At 54.1% G+C, this 24,402-nt stretch overlaps 1 protein-coding gene across 2 annotated transcripts in view; it reads right to left on the bottom strand.

Annotated features, from left to right (window-relative positions):
* PTK7 (protein tyrosine kinase 7 (inactive)) overlaps positions 1–24,402 on the bottom strand; it is a 64,927-nt gene that overhangs the window by 6,017 nt on the left and 34,508 nt on the right. For both annotated transcript variants that reach the window (XM_082731228.1, XM_082731229.1), the window contains exons 2-17: positions 18,505–18,792; positions 17,933–18,035; positions 17,325–17,515; positions 17,084–17,234; positions 15,942–16,090; positions 15,422–15,688; positions 13,550–13,683; positions 13,275–13,410; positions 13,023–13,142; positions 11,257–11,406; positions 11,007–11,157; positions 10,779–10,906; positions 9,322–9,525; positions 8,182–8,337; positions 7,349–7,581; positions 6,267–6,347 (exon numbers count right to left, since the gene is read on the bottom strand). In XM_082731228.1, coding sequence (XP_082587354.1) covers positions 6,267–6,347; positions 7,349–7,581; positions 8,182–8,337; positions 9,322–9,525; positions 10,779–10,906; positions 11,007–11,157; positions 11,257–11,406; positions 13,023–13,142; positions 13,275–13,410; positions 13,550–13,683; positions 15,422–15,688; positions 15,942–16,090; positions 17,084–17,234; positions 17,325–17,515; positions 17,933–18,035; positions 18,505–18,792 — 2,642 coding nt within the window. The remainder of the gene's footprint in view (positions 1–6,266; positions 6,348–7,348; positions 7,582–8,181; positions 8,338–9,321; positions 9,526–10,778; positions 10,907–11,006; positions 11,158–11,256; positions 11,407–13,022; positions 13,143–13,274; positions 13,411–13,549; positions 13,684–15,421; positions 15,689–15,941; positions 16,091–17,083; positions 17,235–17,324; positions 17,516–17,932; positions 18,036–18,504; positions 18,793–24,402) is intronic.

Raw genomic sequence — 24,402 nt, 5'->3', positions numbered from 1 at the left:
GCCAGCAACTGATGTCAGCACAGAAATAATAATCAAGGTCCTGTGATATCGTTCTACATATATCTGATTGTGAAAGGTCAAAAGTCTGTCTCCAATTTATCTCAGGTGGTTCAGGGAAAAAATAAATGCATGAGGGGGCGCCTGGGTGGCTCAGTGGGTTAAAGCCTCTGCTTTCAACTCGGGTCATGATCCCAGGGTCCTGGAATCGAGCCCCGCATCGGGCTCTCTGCTCAGCAGGGAGCCTGCTTCTCTTCCTCTCTCTCTGTCTGCCTCTCTGCCTACTTGTGATCTCTGTCTGTCAAATCAATAAATAAAATCTTTAATAAATAAATAAATAAATGCATGAAACTAATATCCATGTACCCATGGAGAGAAAAAGATAAAGTCAATGGGGCAAAATGCAAACGACAGAATCTCGGTAAATGGTTTGTACAAGTTCCTTGAATTAATCCTACACTCTTTGAAGCTTGAAATATCAAAATAAAACTTACTAAACACACACACACACACAAATTGTCAATAAACACAAAAAATAACACTAAGTAGATGCCTGGATGGCTTAGTTGTTAAGCATCTGCCTTTGGCTCAGGTCATGATCCCAGGGTCCTGGGATGAAGACCCACACTGGACTCCCTGCTTAGCGGGAAGCCTGCTTCTCCCTCCCCGACTCCCCCTGCTTGTGTTCTCTCTCTCTCTCTTAAACTGTGTCTCTCTCTCTCTCTGTTAAATAAATAAATAAATAAAATCTTTAAAATAAATAAGAAAGTAAATAAAAATTTTAAAATAACACTAAGTAAAAGCAGCCCATGTGTGGGCCAATAATGAACAGTAGCTCATAGGGACGCCTGGGTGACTCAGTTGGTTATGCATCTGCCTTTGGCTCTGGTCATAATCTCAGGGTCTGGGGATCGAGCCCTGAGTCAGGCTCTCTGCTCGGTGGGGGAGCGTGTTTCTCTCTCTCTCCCCCCGTACCTCCCGCTACCTTGCTCATTTTCTCTCTCTCTCTCAAATAAATGAAAATCTTAAAAAAGGAAAAAAGCTACAAAGATTATGGTTGATCTGCTTTTTCTTCTTAAGATTTTATTTCTTTATTTGTCAGAGACAGAGCACAAGCAGGGGGAGTGGTGGGCAGAGGGAGATACAGACTCCCCAGTGAGCAAGGAGCTAGATGCAGAACTCTATCCCAGAGCCTGGGATCATGACCTGAGCCAAGGGTAGACGCTTAGCTGACTGAGTCCCCCTGGCAATCTCCTTCTATGCTCTTGATGTTGCGAAGGGCAAACTAGTGCATGGGAGTGGCAGATGGCCTGCTGCAAGGAGGAGAGCACCTAATCAGAGAAAAGGGCACAGGAACGTGTCGAGTCCCTACTGTGTGCCGAGCCCTGAGCGAGGCTGGCTGCCTCTCCTGCTTGCACTCTGTAGGGTGGGGGCCATCCTCAGTTTACCCACAGTCCCAATCCAGGCTTTGTACCACCCCCACCCAATGCCAGAGCCTAGCTCTTTCCTCAATACCACAGCTGCCTCTCCTGCATCACATCTCTCCCTCCCAGGTGATGGTGATGGGGGCACAGGAAGGGCTGTCTGCTCATCGGCAAGCCCCAGGGTGAGGTGCTGGCTACAGACAGACTCTACAGACCCTACAGCATCCCTGGCTGCCTCTGAGCTGCTTCACTGGCCTGGCTCCCAGGGTCACGGAAAAGTTGGCAGAAAGAACCAAACCCGCACACCAAGGATGGGGGTCACTACAAAGACAGATCTCAGTCTGTGTGCACTGGCCAGTGACATCCCTGTCGGCGCCTCTGCCTCCATGGGTGGCTTGCGAACTTGTGGTCACAACCTGTTAGTATGTCATGAAACCAATTCAGTCCATCTTAACTAGCAATAAAACTTTTAAATGGAATAAAAAATATCAGAGTACCTAATAATAAGGGTAAATGTCATTCATAAAACAGTTTTCATTAAAATATGTACATACACACGCATGTGATGGCTTGTGATACAAAATGTGTTTTTGTGGCAACTGGGTCTCAGTCAAGAAAAGTTTTAAAAATAGGTCTAGGGGTGTCTAGTTGAGGGGGGTTCAGTTGGTTAAGCAACTGCCTTCCGCTAAGGTCATGATCCCGGAGACCCAGGATCGAGTCCCCGCATCAGGCTCCCTGCTCAGCGGGAGTCTGCTTCTCCCTCTGACCTTCTCCCTTCTCATGCTCTCTCTCTCAAATAAATAAAATCTTTCAAAAAATAAAATAAAAATAATGGTCTACATCCAGATGGCCAACAGACACATAAGAAGGTGTTCAACATCACTCATCATCAAGGAAACGCAAATCAAAACCACAGTGAGATACCACCTTACACCTGTCAGAATGGCTATTATCAAAAAGACAAGAAGTAACAAATGTTGGCAAGAGTGTGGAGAAAGAGGAACTCTTGTGCACTGTTGATGGGAATGTAAATTGGTGCAGCCATTCTGGAAAATAGTATGGAGGCTCCTCAAAGACCTGAAAATGGGGCCCCTGGCTGGCTCAGGTAGAGCATGTGACTCTTTTAAAACTATTTTTTTTTTCTTTTTTTAAGATTTATTTATTTATTTGACAAACAGAGATCACAAGTAGGCAGAGAGGCAGGCAGAGAGAGAGGGAGGAAGCAGGGTCCCTGCTGAGCAAAGAGCCCAATGCGGGGTTCAATCCCAGGACCCTGAGATCATGACCTGAGCCGAAGGCAGAGGCTTAACCCACTGAGCCACCCATGCGCCCCTTAAAACTATCTTTTAAAATATTTTTTCCATATTTTATTTGGGGGGAGGGTAAGGGTAGCAGGGAGCAGCAGAGGGAGAGGGAGAAGCAGACTCCCCGCTGAGCAGGAGCCTGACACCGGGGCTTCAGTGAGTTTGAGAAATGGTTCAGGAAAAAGCAAACTGAATGCAGAACACGTTATAAAGTTACATAAAACTATACTTCGTTAACATCAGGGGGAAAAAAAAAATGTGAAACAATGGTCTAAACCCTTGTTGTCCAAATCAGTAGCCCCTTGCTCTGTGCGGCTCCTTAAGTGAATTAAAACTTAATGAAATTAAGAATTCAGTTCCTCGGGGCGCCTGGGTGGCTTAGTGGGTTAGAGCCTCTGATTTTGGCTCAGGTCATGATCCCAGGGTCCTGGTATCAAGCCCCGCATAGGGCTCTCTGCTTGGCAGAAAGCCTGTTTCCTCATCTCTCTCTGCCTGCCTCTCTGCCTACTTGTGATCTCTGTCTGTCAAATAAATGGATAAAGTCTTTAAAAAAAAAAAAAAAAAAAGAATTCAGTTCCTCAGTAGCTCTAGAACATTCTAAATGCTCAGTAGCCCCATGAGGCTAGTGACTACCACACTGGACAGCGGCAGCTATAAACTATTTCCATCATGGCCAGAAATTCTTACAAACACTGACCCAAGCCACCACCACACAAGGACCTATCTACACAACCAACATGCCAGCCTCAGGGCTTGCCCACGTTCTGTCTAACCCCTGCAGCATCTGACTGCACACACCGCTGTCCTCAAGGCGTGCTAAGCTGAACCTGCTCCTGGTCCTGTCCTTAGCTTGCCAGGACCCACAGACGAGTCACAGGTTATGGCCCCCAGATTTCAAAATCTCCATCACCTCATTAGCGACTCAAAACATGCATTATCTCTAATTATGCCAACACCCAGGGCCTATGTCTGATTTCCAGCGCTATCCCGCTGCGGTCCTAAAATTCTCCCGGGGCTTCCTGCAGCCCACGCATGCCAGCTAGGCACTCTGGTTCCAATTCCATGCGACCAGGGGGACACCCTGCCTACCATCCCACCACCCCTTGCAAACTAACTCTTCCTCCTTCTATTCCCCTAGAATCCCAAGACTAGAAAGTGGTGTTAACAGCTCACTAGATTATTAGTACAAGAAAGCATCTATGATTTTAGTAGATCCTTCCTACTAAGTTACATTTTCATGCAATCTCCATTTGGGGGGATTTTTCAAGTTACTAATGAAGATCCACATGGGTATCAGAATCAATTTAGTAGGTTAAAAAAAATAAGATAGGAAATACCAAGTGTATCAAATACAGTATTTTGAAAGTGTGACTTTAGGGGTGTCTGGGTGGCTCAGATGGTAAAGTGTCTGTCTTCAGCTCAGGTCATAGTCCCGGGGCCCTGTGATAGAGCCCTGCATTGGGCTCCCTGCTCAGTGTGGAGCCTGCTTCTTCCTCTCCCTCTACTGCTCCCCCTGCTTGTGTTTTTTTGCTCTCTCTCAAATCAATCAATCAATGAATCAATCTTTAAAAAAAAAAAAAAAAAGAATCAGCTGGAAAGCCTGTTTGAAAAATGTAGGTCCTCAGACCCCACCCTAAGACATTTCTATCCCCTCGGTCTAGAACCTGCATTTTTTATTTTACGCAAACCCCACTTCCCATTTGATGCTGAATATTGTCCTGAGACTGTGCGGAACACGACTTATGAAAGCTCCCCCATCAGATTTACGATGCTAGGGGTAAAAAATGGAGGACAGATCTTTAGCACAGGTGATAATGACTTTCAGCCAAAGAGAGTCCTTTAGATCATGTGACAGAGGTAAATGATTTCCTGTTCTGCCTGCCTATGTCCTGGTCCCCAAGAAAACTACCTGACTCCCCTCTATCCTGAAGCCATCCCCTTCCTCCCATTCAACTACTTCCTCTCCTTGAGAACTGAACTCAAACTGCTTTTTCGACCAGGACACCTTCTTTTTTTTTTTTTTTAAAGATTTTACTTATTTATTTGAGAGAGAGACAGCGAGAGAGAGAACACAAGCAGGGGGAATTGGAGAGGGAGAAGCAGACTCCTGGTTGAGCAGAGAGCCCAACATGGGGCTTGATTCCAGGACCCCGGGATCATAACCTGAGCAGACCCTTTACAACTGAGCCACCCAGGCACCCCAGGAAACCCTCTTTGTTAACCACACCATGTGTCCACCTAAAGGATGTGGAGGTCTTCAGTGTTTCTTAATTTCTGTCTCTCACTCACTTTCTGTGTCGTCCCTGAAGTCTGTAAGGCACTCGCCATATTCATTTTCCCAAGCTCCCCCACTAGATCTTAGATGCCCTAAGGATGCCTGGCAGTTTCCGTTCTGCAACCCTGCTAGGGGCCGGGACTGGTTCAGTAGAGACTCACTGGCTCCTTGCATGTCCTGACACACTCCTTAGTGGGAGGGGCACACACTGTCCCCCAGCTTTCCATCTATAGCCACTGCAGACAGTTGCTGCTGCTTCTTGGGGATGGAGCCGGGGCCTGTGGGTGACGTGGGGCCAGGTCCCCTGTCCTGTGGGGGCCTCACTAAATTCACCTACAACTACAAGGAAGTTAGCCTGGGGGTGCAGAGTGACTTTCCCAGAGAGAACCCAGGTGATGGGTCCCATTTCCCTAACTTATCGAACAGCCATGCCTGTCTGCCCTGCCCCCAGAATCTGTGAGCTTGGTGGGCCTACAAGGCAAGGAACCATCACCTGGGAGGGAGGGCCCTAGCCGTCCCTACCTACCTGCCCTGAGCTGTGGCTCATCTCTGAGGTGACTCTGCTGTCAGCTTGGTATTGGGATGCCCAGGCCCAGAGAAGGAGGCAGCCCCATTTCAGAGGGGAGGGAAGGAGGCTGTGGGCAAAAGAGCTGGGCCACAGAAGGAATAGTCTGAGGTGGGCAGAGGGTAGTAGGCAAACTTTCCCTATATCACTGTTTCAAGTCAGGTCTTCACTGTGGGGCCCCCGGCCAGGTATCTGGGCCCAGAAGGCAGAAGTGGAAGGAAACGCTGCGGGCAGCCCGCAGCCCGAGTGAAAGTGTGAAAACCACAGTGGGCAAAACATGAGTGGCCCTTTCACGGAAGTCATCCACGCTCAGAGGCTGACGAAACACTCTGGGGGGCCACAGCCCACCCTGCCCAGCCCTCACCGCTCCCCCAGCTCAGCGCTCACTACAGGAGCCGATGTCCTCCTACTCGGCAAGGGTGAAGAGCAGCCCTTCCAAACGAAGGCACCCGTGCGGCAACACAAAGGCATTTCACAGTTACAAGATCTGTGACAAGTCCCTTAACTTCTCAAAGCCTCGGTTTCTTTATCTGCAAAATGGGGCTAATGACATTTGTTTCCGAGGACTATTGTGATGGTTAAGATAATGTATGTAAAGTCCTGCCTTGTCCGCAGGGAACATTCCATCAGCGGCACCTCTGTCACCAAGATGGCCCTTGATCCTGACCCACCCTTGAGGACCTCTCCCGCCCTGTCCTCACCTTCTGCTTGGTGCTGAGGGGCTGTGGCTTCAGTTTTTCATCCTTGCTCTGGGAAATCCTCAGGAACTGTTTGAGGTCTCCCTAAGGGAAAAGCCGAGCACTTCTGTCAGGTCAGAGGCCAACTGTTCTCTCCAAAGCATTAAACCCATCAGGGGCTTCCAGAGCACCCAGCTGAGCAGGAGAGAACCCCTGGCCCTGTACACCCACCCCGGCCAGCTCCCCCTCCACTGGGGGAAGTCCAGTGGGAATTTTAAAAATATATAAGAGATGGCTTCTAGAAGCTCTCTCAGTCACAGAGACAGCAGGACTGCCATTCCTACCCTCGGCAGAGCCCCAGACAGGCAGGTGACAAGACTCCTGCCTTCAGGGAATCAAGTGGAAAACACAGCTCCCAACCATCACAGACCCCTGAGAGGACATCTCTGTCCTCTGGGGGTTTATCACCTAAGAAATATACTGAGGGAGCAGTAGCGGCAGAAACATATATAAAATACTCATAAGGGCTTGCCAGTGGCAAGGAGGAGGACTGTTCCCCCTCTCTCCAGCCGACCCGAGGATGTAACGAGCAGCAGCCTGAGGACCAAGGGAGTAAAGGTTAGGGGACCAAGGGGTTGGGGAATTCAGAGTATGGGGCAGCTCCAGGCGTGACAGGTGAGATGGAAAGAGAAGGCTGGCAACGGGGCTAACACTGGTGCCCCAGAGGGGAGAGGATGCCAGGAAGGATTTCCAAGAAGGAAAGCCAGGTCTGCTAAGTTTTATTCTCAGGGGGGTGATGAGCCCAGCAGAGAAGGAAAAATGACAAACAGAAGAAAACGTGAGTCCAGGAAGGAGACCTGGGATGCATCTGGGTGGTGTGCAGAGTGAGAAGCTGGGGACCAGCCCCACACACGGGGGCCAGCAGACAGGAAGGAGGGAGCACCAGTCAAGGTGCCGTTCAATCAAGGAACGGCAGGTGTCGGAGAGCTAGCGGGGACAGGCGGCTGAGTGTCCCCGGGGGCAAGCGTCTCCCAGCAAGCTGACACAACATGAGACAAGGCTCCGTGGTGCACACCCCCAAACCGGCAGGGCCCCCCCCAGCATACCAGGTCCACGTACTCCAGCACCATGTAGTGGGGCTCGGCTTCCCGGCACAGCCCCAGGAGCCGCACCACATTGGCATGGTTCAGCTTCCCGAACATCTCGAACTCCCTCCGGAAGTCCAGCTGCTGTTGCTCGTCTCGGCTCTGGAGGCTCTTCACAAGCACCAGGGTCTCTGCCACCCCCTCCTCCACGCCCTGCGCCTTCGCCAGGAACACCTCCCCAAACTCACTTTTCCCTGTGGGTACACGTCTGGGTCAGCCAGCTGCTCTCACCCCAGCAGGGAAGCTCCTCCCGGGGTGGTGGGGGGGGTGCCTTGCCCCTCTGTCACCAGAGGGGAGTCTTGGCTGCACCCCACCCATCCACCTGAGGGGCGACCCTAAGCAAACCACTCCCCGCCCTGGCCTGGGCTTCATAGTCTCCAACAGTACCAGCATTTTCCAAAGGATGGCTGGTGTGAGAATTTTAGGAGGCTCTTAATAAACATGTTAATAGCTCCATGTTTTAACGTATCCTCAGAAAAAATTTAACTGCCACTAATCTGTAACTTCTCACATTTTTTCCTAGAACAACACTAACTTGCATTAATTTTGTTTTTTTCTGTTTTTAAAGGCAGCCAATCTGAAGGAAACACCAAGTAAATAAGGCATAGGGAGTGACTACAGCCAGGGAGGTGAGCCGTGTACAGGTGTGGGGACACACTAGGATTATCTCCCCTCTGCTTCCTGCCCCTGGCTCCCAGGCTCTGGGTTTTAGGGACCTTGGGGACAGCAGCCCTAACCTAGCCTCCAGACAGGCCTGTCATTATGCTGTGACAGCTGCAGCCAAGGCGACATACCCAGTGTGGTGATGGCCTGCAGGCTGGTCCTCGGGAAATGCATCTTATCAGTTGTGCTGTGGCGTTTGTTGGTGGCCGCAGGACCAGAGCCCAAGCTGGTCAGGGCCACTTCCTCTTGGATCTCCGCGGAGGGCTGCCCGTTCTGCAAAGGTCCACCTGGGAAGAAGAGGCATGGTTGGGAGGCAGCAACATAAGACTAGACACTCTGGCCACCATGGGCACCTCACTTCTCTCCCCCAAACCTCTCCTTCTTTTTTTTTTTTTTTTTTAAGATTTTATTTATTTATTTGACAGAGAGAAATCACAAGTAGATGGAGAGGCAGGCAGAGAGAGAGAGAGGGAAGCAGGCTCTCTGCTGAGCAGAGAGCCCGATGCGGGACTCGATCCCAGGACTCTGAGATCATGACCTGAGCCGAAGGCAGCGGCTTAACCCACTGAGCCACCCAGGCGCCCCCAAACCTCTCCTTCTATCAAATGGGTCCAATCATGGTGTTCCACGCAAAAAAGGCCAGTCCAACTGGTGAACTGATGGGGTGGGGTACAGGCATCCCTTAGAGTAAAAGCACTGATGGACACAGCTGACTACTACCTCTGAGATAGAACCAGGTACACAGGCCTCATCTGGCCCACCGGCCCCTCAACACTGCATCAATCTAAGGGGCTTTGCTTTCGTGGGGCCTCCACTGCACAAAGCCCTAACCGGGCACAAAGGGGAAGTACAATGAGGGAGACCCAGGCCCTGCTTTGGAATGCCTAGATGGATAGGTGCAACCCAGCAATGCCTCTGAGAGAAGGGCAGGAGCAGGGGAACCAGCACGATGTACCTGGGGGAACTGAATGGGCAGGAGACAAGTGTGCCACTGAAATACGAAAGCATGTATTAATTGTGCTTGTGGTTTAGCGGCACAGGGAGAAACAGGCCCAGCAAGGTAGAAGCCGGCCCTGAGCCTCCCATGAGGAGGTCGTGAACCAGGCTGCTCAGCTCCCCAGGCCGGGGTAATGGGCCAACTCCAGGCTTCCAGCTGGGGTTTGGGCCGGATCGCCTAGAGCCCCGGCAGGCAAGCACCACAGCTCTCTCTGTGGCCACCAGGGGGCGCTCAGTACCCGCACACCGCCCCGCCGCCACAGGCCATCCCTCACCGTTGAGACACTCCATCTCCGGCTCCTCGCCCTCTGGCTGCTTCTGGAGGCGCTTGGCCTTGCAGCGCTTCTTGCAGTAGAACATGAGGCCCAGCACGGCAATGATGTAGGCCACAGCAGCACCCACAGACAGCCCGATGGTCTGGATCATCTTGTAGGGGGGAGGGCTGCCTGGACCCTCGGACTCCTCCAGCACTGGCTTGTCTGAGAGACACAGAGAGGGGTCTGGGCAGGGCCCATTGAGGCCAACCCAGCCCTCCTTCGCTCCCAGCCCCTCCCCACCCTACAGAGGCAACCACCTTCCCACCTCCTCCTAGTCGACGACCACCTCCCAGACACCCAATGGCCTGACCAAACCAGAGAACCAGGGCGGGTCACCACGGTCTCTGGCTTTAACAAGGGGTGGGTTCTAGGGCCCCACTGAAGTCACAGAAGTTCTGAAGGATCTGAGGCCAGTGATTCCCAAGCTGGGGTGCATCTGAGATGTGAGGCCAGGGACACACATAAAAAGAAACACACCTGTCAGGACGCTAACACAAACCCACGCTATCGCTGACAAGCTTCCTGAGTGGACTTGGTATCTTGAACCAGTCCCTTAAGAGCAGCATTTGGGAATTCCTGATTTAGGATCCCAGATGGCTGGGAACGTGTTTGCGGAAAGGATCTTCCAGACTAGGGTCTCTCAATGGCCTAGGGTCCCATGGTGAAAGAGGAGCCAGGTATCATCAGGGAAACAGGGAGAGAGGCCCACTAGGGACACCACTAGGACTTCCCAACTCCCACCCACACCTAACACTTCAACCAAGAGGCCTTATCATTTCACTATTATCCATTCAATGTTCCACAGAATATTTTGTCTAGAAAAACAGTTCTGCTGCTAAACCACAAGTTTAAGAACTTCTCATTGAAACCACTCTCATCTTACAGATGTAGAACCAAGCCCCTGGAGCAGAAATAACACCTCCAAGGGCAGAGAGCTGGTGAGGAGAGACCAGACCCAAACCCCGAGTCCCTGACTCCTGGCAGAGCCTTTTACCAGATGGATCTTTTTCTCTGGGCTTCCGGGGCATAGTAACACTTTCCCACGGCACCCTGGGCTGCTCCCCTCCCTGCCTCCCCACTCCCCCAGAGATATGTACAGCCACTGCAGGAGACCTGGCAAGAAGCATTTTAGGACAAGAGGACCACCCCTACACCCCCCACACATACCCCTCCCAACACACACACACACACATACACACACATACACCAGCTGTGGAATGTTAAATCAGCAACAGCTCAGCAAGGAACCCAACATTATGCCACAGCATGGTGGGAGCAGAGCCAGCTGAATCCCAGCCCCTAACATAAAAAAGGATTTCAGGGTTCTCCGTATACAGGGGTCCGACGAAAACAAAGATGAGAAAGAAGTGTGGCCCCAGCACTTTCTCTACAGGACACAGCTCCCCAGCACATACCCACAACATAGAGGGGGGCCTCCGTGTGCTTGATGTTACAGCTGTTGCCTGCGATGCAGGTGTAGCGGCCCGAGTCCTCGGGGGCCACGTCATGGATCACCAGGGAGCCATTCTGGAAGATCTGCATCCTGCCAGGAAAGAAGCCACAGCGCTACCCACCTCTCTAGCTCCTGGGGAAGACCGGCTGCAGGAGAAGTGCGATGGGCTAGGGAAGCAGATGGGCCCTACCTAGGTCCCAGCTTGGTGGGGTCCAGGATGCGGTCTTTGCCCTTCCACTGAATGAGCGGCTTAGGGTCTCCCTGGGCCTCACAGCGCAGCAGGGCCGTGTGGCCCTGGTACACGGTCGTGCGCTCTGGCTCCACCTTGAAGGTGATGAAAACTGGATGGGAAGAGCCCAACAAGGGGCGAGGAGCAGTGAGCCGTGGGACTGGCCGGCTGTAGGCTGCCCTCCCGTCCCAGGGCTCTGCCACGGTCGCACCTGCCACAGTGAGCTGGACATGGGCACGGATCTGGCCCTGCAGCCCATTGGAGGCGATGCAAGTGTAGTTGCCGGCGTCATCACGAGTCACCCTGGAGAAGTGCAGGGTCCCAGCGTTGTCTGTCACCCACTCGGGGAGGCTGCTCCCATCTGTGGTGGCGACAAAGGGAAATTACAGGCTTGACCCAAGTCACTCGGGACCGCAGTGCGCTCAGTCACCCACCTCTACTCAAAAGGTGTCTGTCATCTGTTGCTCCTGATGACTCAAAGTCCCAACTCCTGAGCCAGGCACTGGGAACCCCCCGTTACTTGTTCCCTTTCCAATTTTTTAGTCTCATCTCCTTCCATTGCCCTTACAACATCTCCCTCCTGCAAAACTGAACTTCCGATGGGGCCCCGACTTCACCTTGACCTCCTCCTCACGGCCTGTCACATCTCACTTCCCGCTCTTAGCCATCCAGGCTTCAGATCCCTTTGCTGCTCCAACTCTTAACAGAAAGCTGACTCTGACCACCCGAGCAGAGAGCACCCACCTCTTCCCCGAAACCTGCAATCCTACTCTCCCACTCATACTACTCGTGGAAATGTAAAAGCTGGTCTAGCCCCTTGACAGACAACTTGGCAATTTACAGCAAGGGTTGCAAAAACGTGTATACCCTTTCATCCGTAATTATTCCATTTCTGGGACTCTCTCCCAAAGGAAATAAACCCAAATCCAGAAAAAACTTTGGCTTAAAGATGTTTATTGCAGCAATAAAAAGAGAGAGTGAGAAAGGCAGAGAGGGAGAGAGGGAGGATGGTTAACAACCCAAATCTCCAACATTTAGGGAATATTTAAGTAAATTACAGTGACTCCAATCATCAGAGTGTTATTACAATCATCAAAACCAATGTTTATGTATAAAAGCATGTGAAAATGCTTGATAACGTTAAGTTAAAAAGGATATAAAATTACATAATTAACTGTATCTTCTTTTTCTATAGTAAGCATGACTTACTCAATGTAAGTTTAATAAGTGAAAATTACATGTTCAATAAAATTGCTATGTGCAAAAAGAAAGATATACATAGAAAAAGAGGGCACAAACCCAAAAATGATGGGATAGCAGGATTATGCATTCTCCCCCCAAATTTTCTTAGTTTTTTTTTTTTTAAGTTATTTTTCCCCTCTTTTCTTTCTTTTTCTTTTTTAAGAGAGTGAAAGAGTATACATGCCAAGCAGGGGGTAAGGGAAAGCGGGAGAGAGAATCCCAAGCAGGCTCCACAACCAGCTCAGAGCCTGATAACACGACCCCAAGATCAAGACACAAGCTGAGACCAAGAGTCGGACGTCCGACCAACTGAGCTACCCAGGTGCCCCTGAAGGTTTGATTTCTAAGTCAATTCTACCCCCAACACAGGACTCAAACTCACAACCCCAAGATCAAGAGTCCCATGCTCTACCGACTGAGTGCACTAATTGCTCCCGCCCCACAAACTTTCTAAATATGACTATTTTGAAGGGAGAGGGAGGACTTCACAGCACCATCTGGGATCAAGCCAGTCACTTGCAGCCTCAGTCACTGTCTGTGACCTCTAATGCCAAAACCTGACCTCCCTGGTGTCTGGCTCCTTCCTACCTGGACTGTAGGTCGGCCCCACACTCCTTGTCTTTCCCACAGTTCCTGGCATGGTGCTGGGCCCTCCTCCGCTGGTTCTCAGACATGCACACATCTGACCAGTGGATTGTGCTACCTGCCCCCACTCCATGCACCCCTGGTACCCACCTGCCCGAATCCACTTAATAGTGGGCTTTTCTCGGCCTGTGGCTGAGCAGGGTACCGTGGCCTCCTTGTCAAACTCCATGCACTGCTGCGGCCGGGGCGGTGGTGTGAACTTGAGCTTTTCTGTTTTAGCAGAGGGAGGGTAGGTGAGCACCAAGAGGAGGAAGCAAGGCAGCTCAGTTGGCCTCAGCAGGGGCAGGCCTGAAGATCGGGGTGCCCTGCTGCTCCTTCCCCTTTGCTCTCTCGGGCACTCACCCAGCACTTGGACGCGGGCCTGGGCCTCGATGCTGCCGGCTGGGGTGCTGCTCACACAGCGGTACCATGTGCCATCATACACTTCCACACTGTTGATACGCAAGGTCCCATTCTTGGAGACTTCGAACCGCGAGTCCTGTGGCACACATTACGGGACCATGGGAGGTCTCAGCCCCACCAGCATCTTCAGGGGAAGGAGGGCAAGGGGAGCCGATCCCAGAGGAGAGCCCCAGAAGGGGATTCTGGCCCCCTCCAGGAGCCAGCCTCACTCTCACCTCTGAGATGAGCATCTGGTTTCTGTACCAGATGACTGTGGGTTTGGGGGTGGCCTGGGTCAGGCAATGCAAGTAGCCTGGCTTGCCCTCCTCCAGCTGGCTGTCCTGGGGCTTCCTCAGCCACGTGGGCACAGCTAGAGGGACAGGGAGGGAAGAGAAGATGGAGGAACACATCTGCAAGACCAAAGGATCCAATCCCTCGAAATTCCAACCCCATACCCGACCGAGTTCAGAAGCTCCTGTCTGCTCCCCCAAAAGGTGCAACAACAACCCCTTAGTGAGGACAACCTTGGAATATGATCTTAGTTAGCGGTCACAATAAACCCCATACGTGTATATTCCTATACCCATTTTACAGCTGAGAAGACAGAGATTTATAGTAATGGTGATGTGCTAATACCTAATAGATAGGATTCCAATCCCCGGTCATGTGCCCCACAAACCCTTGCACTGAAACACCCCATGGCTCGGTCCTCAGATCCCTGATCTGGTTTAGCCACCCTCGTTCCCTGAATTATCTCAGCCAGTCCGTGGCCTTCCACGCCATAGGAGTGCGTGACTCCCAAACCTACACCCTGTCTCCTGACCTCCCCGCCATGAGCTTCAGACTGGCAAGCCCAACTGCCTACTGGCATCTCCGACTGGATATCCAACAGGCCTCTTGAGCTTTATGTGTATGAAAGAGAACTGACTTCCCCTGGAACCTGTTTATCCCAGCTTTTCCCATCTCAGTAAATACCGCCCCTATAGAGCCAATGGCAAGAGCCCAAACGTACCCCTGACTTCCCTCTCTGTAGCCCCTCCCATCACATCCATTACACAAACCCCATCTCCTTGAGCTCCCCCAAATCCTGAGTCTGACCACCACTCTCATCTCCACAACTACCGCTCTGTTCCAGGCCCTCCAACACTTGCCCCGGAGAATTACAGTCATCTACTAACTGGGCTCCCCATCCAGACTCCTGCACCTAATGTTCTGGTCTTCTCAGAACCGTGGGGAGTGATCTTTTGAGAACGTCACTCTCTGACTCAAAACCCTACAAGAACTTCCTGTCTGACCTGGGGTGGCAGATTGTTTGCAAAGATGGTCGTGCACAGCTCTCCCGTCCCTTGTTCCTCTGCACTCGTGTTGCTGTCACTTTCCCCATCAAGAGACAGTCTACTTCTCTCGTGCCTCAAGTCTGGGGGGCCCGCGACTGGCCTGGCCCAACACAGAACCAGTGGAAGTCATGCTGGGGAGCTGCTGAGCGGCTGCCTTGAGAAGCTTTGCGACTTTTGCGACTTCCAGTCCTGGCTGAGGAGGCCCCAGGCCTGCTGTAGCAGCCACGACGGGGGGTAAGGAGGACAACACCTGAGGCACCCCAGCAGATGCAATCTCCATCAACCACGAGACATATGAATGAGGCTGACAGGGAACAGCCAACCACCAGCTGACCTCCCAGCTGACTGCAAGCATATCTGATCTTTCTGACCACCCTGTAGGGTAAGTACTGGGTCAGGAGCTCCATTTTATGGATGAGGAGACTGACCCCTGGCAAAACGGGAGCTTGCCACACCTTGTCTCTCCATGCGCAGGGGAAAGAGTGGGACCTGGGTCTCTGGAATCCCAGGCCCTCGCCCTTGCTCTGCCGTCAAAGAACTGTTTTTCCATGTGGGCTATCACCCCAACTTCTGTGCCTGGCTTTTCGGGGTCAACCCCAACATCACCTTCCAACAGCTGACTGAGTCCCAAGCGTGCAGAACACAGAGCTGAGGGGGCATCAGGTGAGCATCCGGGAAGCCTTTGCACATGGCCCCCAGAGACCAAGGCCTCGTCGTGGCACCCGGGCTCCCCTCCAACCTCGCCTCATCCCACGGGGCATAGGTGCTCACTGGCTACAGTGATGTTGACATCTTGTCGCCGCTGACCGGCCAGGTTGGCTGCATGGCAAGTGTAGACACCAGCGTCACTCTCGATGGTTCCAGCAAACACCAGGTCATGGCCCTTCTGGAAGACTCTGCCGTGGGTGGGCAGCCGGACTCCCGCATGCTCCCACCACACACGGGGCTCCGGCAGGCCCTGGGGGGGCAAGCAGGCCACGCGCTCCATGCGGCCAGCTGTGAACACCCGTGGCTCAAATGGCAGCATGTCTTCAATCTCTGCAGGGAGGGGAGCAGGAGGCAAACCACCCGATTACCATGGGTCTTGGTACCTCACACTCTCCCACAGCAAGCTCCGGCCCTTGGTAACACAAACCCCTGGAACACTGCCTCTCCTCTTCCTGGACCCAGCATCCTCTTCCTCTCTTTGTTCTCCGAGCTGCTTTCTGAGTGGAATCAGGAGCCTAACGCTCCACGTGCCCACAGTGTTGAAGGCAGCCCCCGCTTCAGCATCCCAGACCCAGGGACCCACCTGCCAGGTGAAGTGTGGCCTCAAGGATGACGGGAGGGCCCCTCTGCCCGTGGCCTATGCAGCGGTAGACCCCTGCGTTGCGCGGCCGGACCTGGGTCAGCAGCAGGGACCCATTGGCAAACACAGTGGCTCTGCGGAGGTGCGGGGGGCTGCGAAAAGGAGAGACTGCTATTTGGAAGAAGAGGCCCACAGGCCTCCTTCTGGAAGGGAAGGAGATGGAACCCCATGCTGCAAAGGTCAGAGGTACTGGAAGGAATCGGCCAGGAACAGGACAGAGAGAAGGAAGTCCACATGCCACATTAGTATGTGTGTACACATGTGTACTCATTCATGAGTGCGCACAGGTGTGTTCCACCTACAGGAGACTCAGCTTTTGGGACAATGGGGAGAGCCACAGTGTCAGTGAGAGTCAGTGAGCCAGCAACACGTGCAACTGTGGAGACAGAGGGCCACTTCCCACAGGGTTAAGGCCAGCCTGTCAGTAAGGCCCCAGCCCCAGCAGCCAGAAGCCCATTGGCCACACCAGACAAACAAACTACTGATGATATATATCTTCAGGGCTGAAGCCCAGTGGGATCAAAGCCCCTAGCCTACACAGCCACACCGCCAAGGCTCAAGGACATGCTTGGTACCACCAACATGCCCTCTGTTCTCATATGGCCCAGGGAAGGACAAGAGTCCCGATAAAGGAGCTAAGACCCCCCAGAACCTTCTGGAAGTGTTTGCTTCCTCCAAAAAGTGTGAGTGTGTGTATGTATGCATATGTGTAAGGTAACCTTACCATCCATCCAGACTACAGTCGGTCACCAGGTCCCCGGTGTCCCTCCAGACTGAATCGCTACTCCCCATCCCAGAAGACCCACACAGGCAGGAGGGGAGTGGGAAGAGAACAGAGCCACCACTAGCTCATACAGTGCCTTTGTGTGAACTGGAAAAAGATGCCCTTCCTGGAGGCTTCCCTTTGTGGAACTCATTCCGTAACAGTAAGACATTCTACTGCCATCTGCTGGAACCTTGAAGTGATACATGTACAGCCCTAGGATGTCTGCAATACTGATCCCATGCATTTAGAGAATGCACCTGGGCAATCAATACACGACCCATACCACTGTACTTGGAACACCCCTTGCCAGATGCCTTACCGGCTGCGGTTAGTGATGGGAGTCTCATCTTCAAAGACCCACTGCAGGCTCGGGGGTGGCTGGGCTGAGAACTGACAGTGGAACATGGCCTCCTCATTCCTTGCCACCACAATGTCCTGAGGTGCCAGCACTACCCTCGCAAAGCTCTCATCTGGGGAGGGAGAAGCACAGGTATGTAAGCAGGCAGCATGGGGAGGCCCTTCCCATCCCTGCTGCACTTTCATCCCCACCCCGGGCTCACCAGCAATGCTCAAGGTGAAGTTCTGGCTGCTGCAGGTCTGCCCAAAGGCATTTTGGGCACAGCAGGAGTAGAGGCCACTGTGCTCCGGGCTGGCCGGCCGGAGGGTCAGGTTTCGCTCCTTGCTGCTGACCGTGTGATTGCTCTGGCCATCAGAGAGGGGGTTCCCATCTCGGAACCACTGATAGGTGGGCCTGCAATGCCGAGAGCATCAGCAGCAGGGAGGCACAGGGTACTCAGGTGGCCAGCAGACAGGGTACAGAATCAGAGGGTCAGGGCTAGACCCCTCAGTTTACAAATGGGTCAGGCTAGACCCCTCAGTTTACTAATGGGGCCTGGGAGGGGATGTGACTTGCACAGGAACACACAATTCAGGGGCATCATCAGGCTGAGCTGCTACAACTCTCAGCATCCAGAATTCAGGATCATTCCACAGCACGAGGCTGCCCCTCCTCCGGTCACTGAAGGGTAGCCTGGAGCAGCCTCTGAACAGGGGTGGTTACAGAATGAAGCGAGGTGCCTCTGAAGAGAGTCCAGGTTTTGGGACTTGTCTAGTCTCTACTTGCCTAGAATGACTCTCTCCATTCCCACCCTCCAACTCAGCTCCTTACCGAGGGTGCCCGTCAATGTGACAGCGCAGTGTAACCTGGGTCTGAGGCTGGATCTCGGCTTCTGAGGCTGGGTGCTTCAGAACCACAGGGCCGGTCTCAATCCCTGCAGCAGAGGCCACAGTTGCTGAGGAGCAGAGCAGAGCAGGGGGCGAGGAGGAAGGGGAGGACAGAGGGGAAGGAAAAGCAGCAAAGGACACGGCCTGCAGGTTCTGGAGCCAAGAGACAGTGCAGGGAAGCTCTGCAGAGCTGAGGCCGGGGCTACACACAGGGGGTGGGTTTGGGGGGCCAGAAACAGAGCATCTGCTCTGTCTGTGGCAGGTCAACCCTGACGCTTGGCCACGCTGCCACACTGCCCTTGCCATCTGCTAAAGCATGCAGCAGGCCAAGGGTCCTCTACTTGAAGGGGAAAGAAAATCTTATGGGGGGGGGGACTTCTCTTCCCCCCACACACAGAAAGAACAGACTGCAAATGCATTCAATTGGAAATGAGAGAAGCTGAGGGAAAGGAGGGGTCCCACAGGGTTCAGTAACAGAGGACTTGCAGTGAGCGAGCACAGCCTCCCAGCTCTCACATTTGATGTTGAAGGAGGCGTTGGCACTGCGGGCCTCCTCTCCCGTGGTGTTGTCCCGCGCCACGCACTGGAAGGCTCCAGAGTCCTGCAGCCGATCCACAGCAGCAAAGCTTAGGCTGCTGCCCTGGGCAAAACGCCTCTCGGTGTCCCGGACGGGGGCCCCATCCAGCAGCCAGTACACATGCACCGGGCCTGGGGCTTCGACCTCACAGCGGAGCAGCGCGCGGCGCCCCTGCAGTGCATCCTGGGAGGATGGCTCCTTGATGAAGACAAGGGCTGCCTGGGCACCTGCAGATGGGGACAGGGGAGAGGCACCGTCAGGAAGAGGTAGAGCCACCGTCCTCACGCAGTTCACCCGCCACCCCGTGCGCAGGAGCAAAGGGGCTCCACACATAGGAGGTGTCCGGGAAGTGTGGGAGAGAAGGATCCGGAGCCCACAAGTGCCAAGTGTCCACTGAGAAACTCTGAAACTGTGCTGGCCGCCCTGGAGGACACAAAGACACAGTGCACACCAGTCGGCAGGGGGCACAGAGCAGTTACACAGAACACTGTGGGTGTGTGCCCACTGAACAGTGCAGGCAGGCAGTGCACAGAAAAGACGGTGTTCCAAGGGTGGGGAAGGGGCGGGGACACCAGGGAGGCTCCCCAAAGGAAGTTTCTGACCTGTGGGTCCTGATGCTGGGCTGAGGAGCAGAGGATGTTAGCAGGTGGCCCTCCCCCATCAATCTTCAGAAACCAGGATGCCAAGCGCAGAGCATCTTGGAAGGATTATTCATACTCACAGCCCCGCTAAGGGTCTACCCACAGATACCTTGCAGCCCAGCATCCCCCAAGGACTTCTCTGGGGAAAGCCACCCCATCACAGGAGAAGCCAGTATTCTCTAGATTTGGGGCTGTTTCCAAAGGCAGGCCAACACTGCCCCCCCCCACGTCCTACCCTCTATCCCTAAGAATATGTCTGGCCAAGATATGGCTTTTCTGGGTGAAGTTGAGAGGTGAGCATTCCCCTCTCCTGCACCAGAACAGTTTGGCTCTGGCTGGGGCCAAGGGGCAACTACAGAGAAGGGGGGGGCCTGCAACCGGGGGCGGAACCATAGCCAGTGGGAACAAAGGGGAAGTGAGAAACCTGTATTGAACGGCAGATGGGCTGAGGAGGCGGAGGGCAGGGCTGGGCAGGTGGCATGGTGACAGCAGAAGTAACACACCGGGCTTTGTTCCGGGCCCATGTGGGCGTCCTGCAGAGGCCCTGAGCTGCTGGGCTAGGAACACCGGCCTGCCTGCCAGAGGTGGGTGATGGCACAGAAGAGGACTTGCAGCCCCTCCAGGAAGAAGAAATAGGCCTCTTGGGGCTGCTATGGGAAGAAGTAGGCTCTGCCTCTGACCAAAGCGGGATGGTAAGGGCAAGAGGAGGCTGAGGAGGTCTTGCTCTGCCCTTCCAAACCTACAGAGGCTAATCACGGCTGTTCCAAGCCCCTGACAGTGAAATTTGGTTCTTTAGGGCCTAAGAACCAGTCTCTCCATAAAGTCAGCAGCAAGACAAGTGCAGGCTCTGTCAGAGTGAGGTCCAGATGAGGGGCTGCCCATGGTGTCAGTCCATCTCCCAACATTCTCAGAGGTGCTAGCCCGCAAGACAGTCATGGAGTCAAAAGGGGCCCAGAGCCACCTCCATCTCTGCTCAGCGGGGCACTGCTCTTTGGGTGGGAGCATTGCTGGGCTATCCCACCCACTGTGCAAGTTAACAAACCTGTCCTCGGGGCACTGCCAAGCACACCCCCAGTCACCGTGACATCCCAAACACCCCACTCACTTCCAGTCACCACACAGGAATGGGACCCTGCCCCTGCCCCCGCAGAGCAACTCAGCACAACCCCTTTGTCGAGCAGATAGGTAAACTAAGGTCCTCGGAAAATGAAGGGATCTGCCCAGAATCAAACAGCTCATCTGACCGTGACCCAAGGAAGCCAACTCCTAGCCCCATGCTCTTCCCAGCTCCGCCCACGAACTCAAAACCAACTTGGAAATGGCTGATCCCACAATGGGGCTCAGTCCCCGTGGCCAGGGAGAGAGGCAGACCTCCTACCGACAACACCAGACACACAAAGGTGCTCAGCTCACTGTCTGACTGAGGTCACCTTAAGGGAGTGTGGGGCAAGAGCTGGAGAATGTGGAGACGTCTGGCACACCGCCCGACTACCTCTCATGAGGCACATGGGCAGACTCAGGCTGATGCCCCAGTGGTCCCCCGCAAATGGGACTCACCGAATTTTGGGGGCCTTGACCCTGAACTCCAGACACTTGTGAAAGGCCAGAGAGATCATCTGCCGTCAGAGAGTAGGTGAACCACCCCACTTCCCCGCTCAGCTTCCCCAGACCCAGGGAGCCCAGAGGCTCGCCTGAGCAGAGAAACCTTAGTTAGGTATGTGGAATCACAGCTTGGGCTCAACCCCTGCCCCCATGCTCGGTGTGTGACCTTGGGCAAGGCAGGCAGATGGTCTCTGCCTTGGCTCCCTCGGCCTCTCTCGTGAGCTCATCTTGAGTCACACACACAGAAACTCGTGTCAAGACACTCGGACAAAGCTGACTCAGTGAACGGCAGCTACCGTTCCTATCTCCACCAGCACGAGTCTTGCCCAATGACCCTCGTTTTTAAGAACGTTAGGAAACTCCCCCTCCAGAGGCGGAGGACCACTCCCAGACCCAGATGGGGAGGAGCCTCTGCAACAGAGAAGTCTGAGGGGAATGATCAGGTCGGGGTGGGAGGCAGGGAAAGGGGCTGTGGGCTTGCAGGAACCTCAGACCACGGGCCACAGAAATCGGAGCTGGAAGAAGAGATGGTGTGACTCAGAGGGACCCCAGCTCAGCCTCTGGCATCCCCTCCTGGGGCAAGCACTGCTCTGGGGCTGTGTGGTGAGAGATGCTGCATTCCCAGACTGCCGCTCAGAGCCTCCTGCGCCCCCACGACAGGGCCTGGGAAACATCAAAGCTGGCCCTGCGGGGCCCTCTGTCCTGACGTCAGCTCACAGAAGGTCCTAGTTAGTGCTTGGCTGGGGTAGACTTCAGATGTTATAAAAGGCAGGGAGAACAGCCACCAGGCCTTCTCCAAGCCCCCAGCCCCCTGCTCCAAGCCACCATCGGGAGGCTGGCCCAGGGCCGTGGCCCCACATTGGCCAAGAAGGTGACTAGAGGCCTTTCTGGTGTGTAGGGCTTGCCAGAGAGCTCACTCTGTTGTGCAGCTTGGCGGGAACAGGCAGAAGGTTCAGGGGCAGATGGGGGAATCCCTCGCAGAAATCCCAGACTCCAGGAAAGGAGGAGCTGAGCAGTGAGGACCTCCTCAGAAGCTTCGGCCGGTCCCAATGACAAGATGTGGAGGACAGCAATGACAGAGAGATAGAAGGCTTCTGGGCACCGAGGTGGTACCTGCCCCAAGGTGGTGCAGTCACCAGCACATTCCTGACCCTGCACCACCAATGAATTGACGATATCCCCCAGGGCTAAGGTCTGGGGACAGCCTTCTCTGGTGGCACACTGTTCCTGGGCTTCCCAAAGCCGCCCCCTGTGGTCATTCACAGTCTGACCACACCGTGCATGGTGCCTCCTACACCCAGGCCCCTCCAGAGCAGGAAGCTGCCCTCACCGTGCAATGGGGACCCCACCCCTTGCCCTGAGGCTTAGTGGGTTCGCAGAGACGGAGCCCCCAGCACAGCACAGCACGGAGGACACGGAGGGTCCGAGGCTGCCCTGCCCGGCACACAGGGTTCAAGCAGTCCCCCTGCAACAGCAGGCAGCCAGAGCCATCTGCCCCCACACCAGGCGCCAACCTCAACAAAGCTGGAGCTGCGAATACCCAATAAGGGCATTTTCCGAGCTATTTCCTCAGCTCCCCCAACAGCCATCTATATGCAGACACTCTGCCTGCGCCTTGGCCCCAGAGCCCAGAGCGAGGCTGTGCGGGCAGCGGACCAACTCCACCCCCCACCCCCCCATAAGCGGCTGGTCCGCCGCCCGCCCTCCTTGCTGCTCTCTGGGCTCCGGGCCCAGCAGACCCATGTGTGTCTACGTGTGCATGTGTGCACACACATGTGTAAACATGATTTTATGGAGAGCAGAAAGCAGCAGGAAGTTTTTCTGCTCTGAAGTAATTTCAGCTACTCTGGTCCAAGCATCCATATGGGCCACTTAACTACCTGTCTCACAGTGGGGGCTGGTCCTCCTGCTTGAGGAAAAACACCCCAGGACCTGTGCAGGCCCAGAACCTGCCAAACCTGACCAGCTGATTGTATCTACACGCTCTCCCTTTTCCTAAAGAAAATGCCATCTTTGGGACACATGCCTCAGGACCAGGCTGAGCTACCAAGACGCTGGCCAGCTGGCCCTGATGGGGGCATTTCACACAGCAGTGTGTGACCATGTGAGGGACACCCCCAAGCCCAACCAGCCACACAGAAGTAGCCGACTCCTCCACACCTAAGACTCCATCTCTGGCTCCAGAGCCTGGGTCCCCGTGGGGGACATTCTGACTCCTGGGTGGCCCCAAGGGCCCAGGCTGAGGTGGCTCCCGTCAAGGCACACAAACCCCCGAGGAAGAGGTTCGCCAACACCCTGTGCCTTGTCTGGGCAATGGCATCAGGACACAAACCAGGAGAGGCAGCTCTCAACCTAAGCGGCACACTAACGTGCGCCGTCCAGGAAACACAGCAGTTCCCCGGCCCCCACCCAGACGAGGTCTGCCCTCCTCACAAGTACTCTCCATCCAGAAACTCTAAGGGCGCTGAGCAAGAGGCCCCAGGGGTACCAGGGTCCCTGCACCACAAGTCCTCCCCCAAGGGGTCACACACTGTACATACAGATCCTCAGCCTTCTGGGATTCAACTGGCATAACTTTCTCCTGCCCTTGAACCACCCCAAAGGTCCAGGGCTCACACACATATGTCATTTGGTTGAGGAACAAATGTCAACCACTGCAAGAATAAGTCAAGTGGATGAACAGCAGGCTGAGCTAGCCCACTCCTCACCGACCCACCCAGGTCAGCAGAAACACTAACGCCCCAGTGGTGTCTGTGAATCTGGGAACTGCCATGTCCCTCTCTACCACCAGCATGTACCAGCAAGATACTGTATGCGGTATAGACCCTCTGACGATAAGTCCAGACCAAAAGGATGCAGGGGGTCCCAGAAAATCGACCACAGCAAACTGTGAGACCCAGAGGCAGAGCACAAAGTCTCTAGCCCCCTCTGCCTCTCCAGGGTCTAAGAAAGGCCCCAGGTTCACAGACAGGAGCGCCACAGCCCTCTGCAAGCCGTTGCAGTCCTTGTTCTGAGCTGCACAGGAGGGAGCAGAGCCAGGGAAAACGGGACAGTCTTCCCATCCTGGGATCTAGCTGCAAATGTCTGGAGAGGCTCCCACATCCGGATTAGAGGAGCAGAACAAAATAACCAGAGATTAGGGCAGAAACAAAATCTAGCAGGCCAGCTCGTCTACCTTAAATGAAAACTACAACTCAAACCTGTCCTGCCCATTCCTGGGAGGCCCCAGCGGGGGAAGATCAACCTCTGATGGCAGGAGCAGGTCCCTGTGTCCAGCATCACATGGCATCCAAGCCAGAGGGACAAATACGCCCACAAATGAGGCTTAAGATGCTCCCGAGCCAGTGGCCACACTACTGGTCCCTGGAACCAGCCCATCTTCTGCTGGGGCTGGGAGGGCCGTACCTGGGACGCATCTCTCACCCTTGGTAACCTTTACATGGCTGTGATGTCTTCAAGAAAGCAGCAATGAATTAAACACCCAGCCACGTGTGATCAGGCCGAAGGAACAAGGCACAGGGAGACCCAGGTTCTAGTCTCCACACAACCGCTAACAAGCAGAGTGACCTGAGCCAATCACCACCCCTTCCCAGG

Source organism: Mustela nivalis, assembly GCF_964662115.1.
Source record: "Mustela nivalis genome assembly, chromosome: 5".
In the NCBI taxonomy this organism is placed as follows: Eukaryota; Metazoa; Chordata; class Mammalia; order Carnivora; family Mustelidae; genus Mustela; species Mustela nivalis.
The sequence above is the reverse complement of the archived record's forward strand: the minus strand, read 5'-3'. Positions and strand labels throughout refer to the sequence as shown.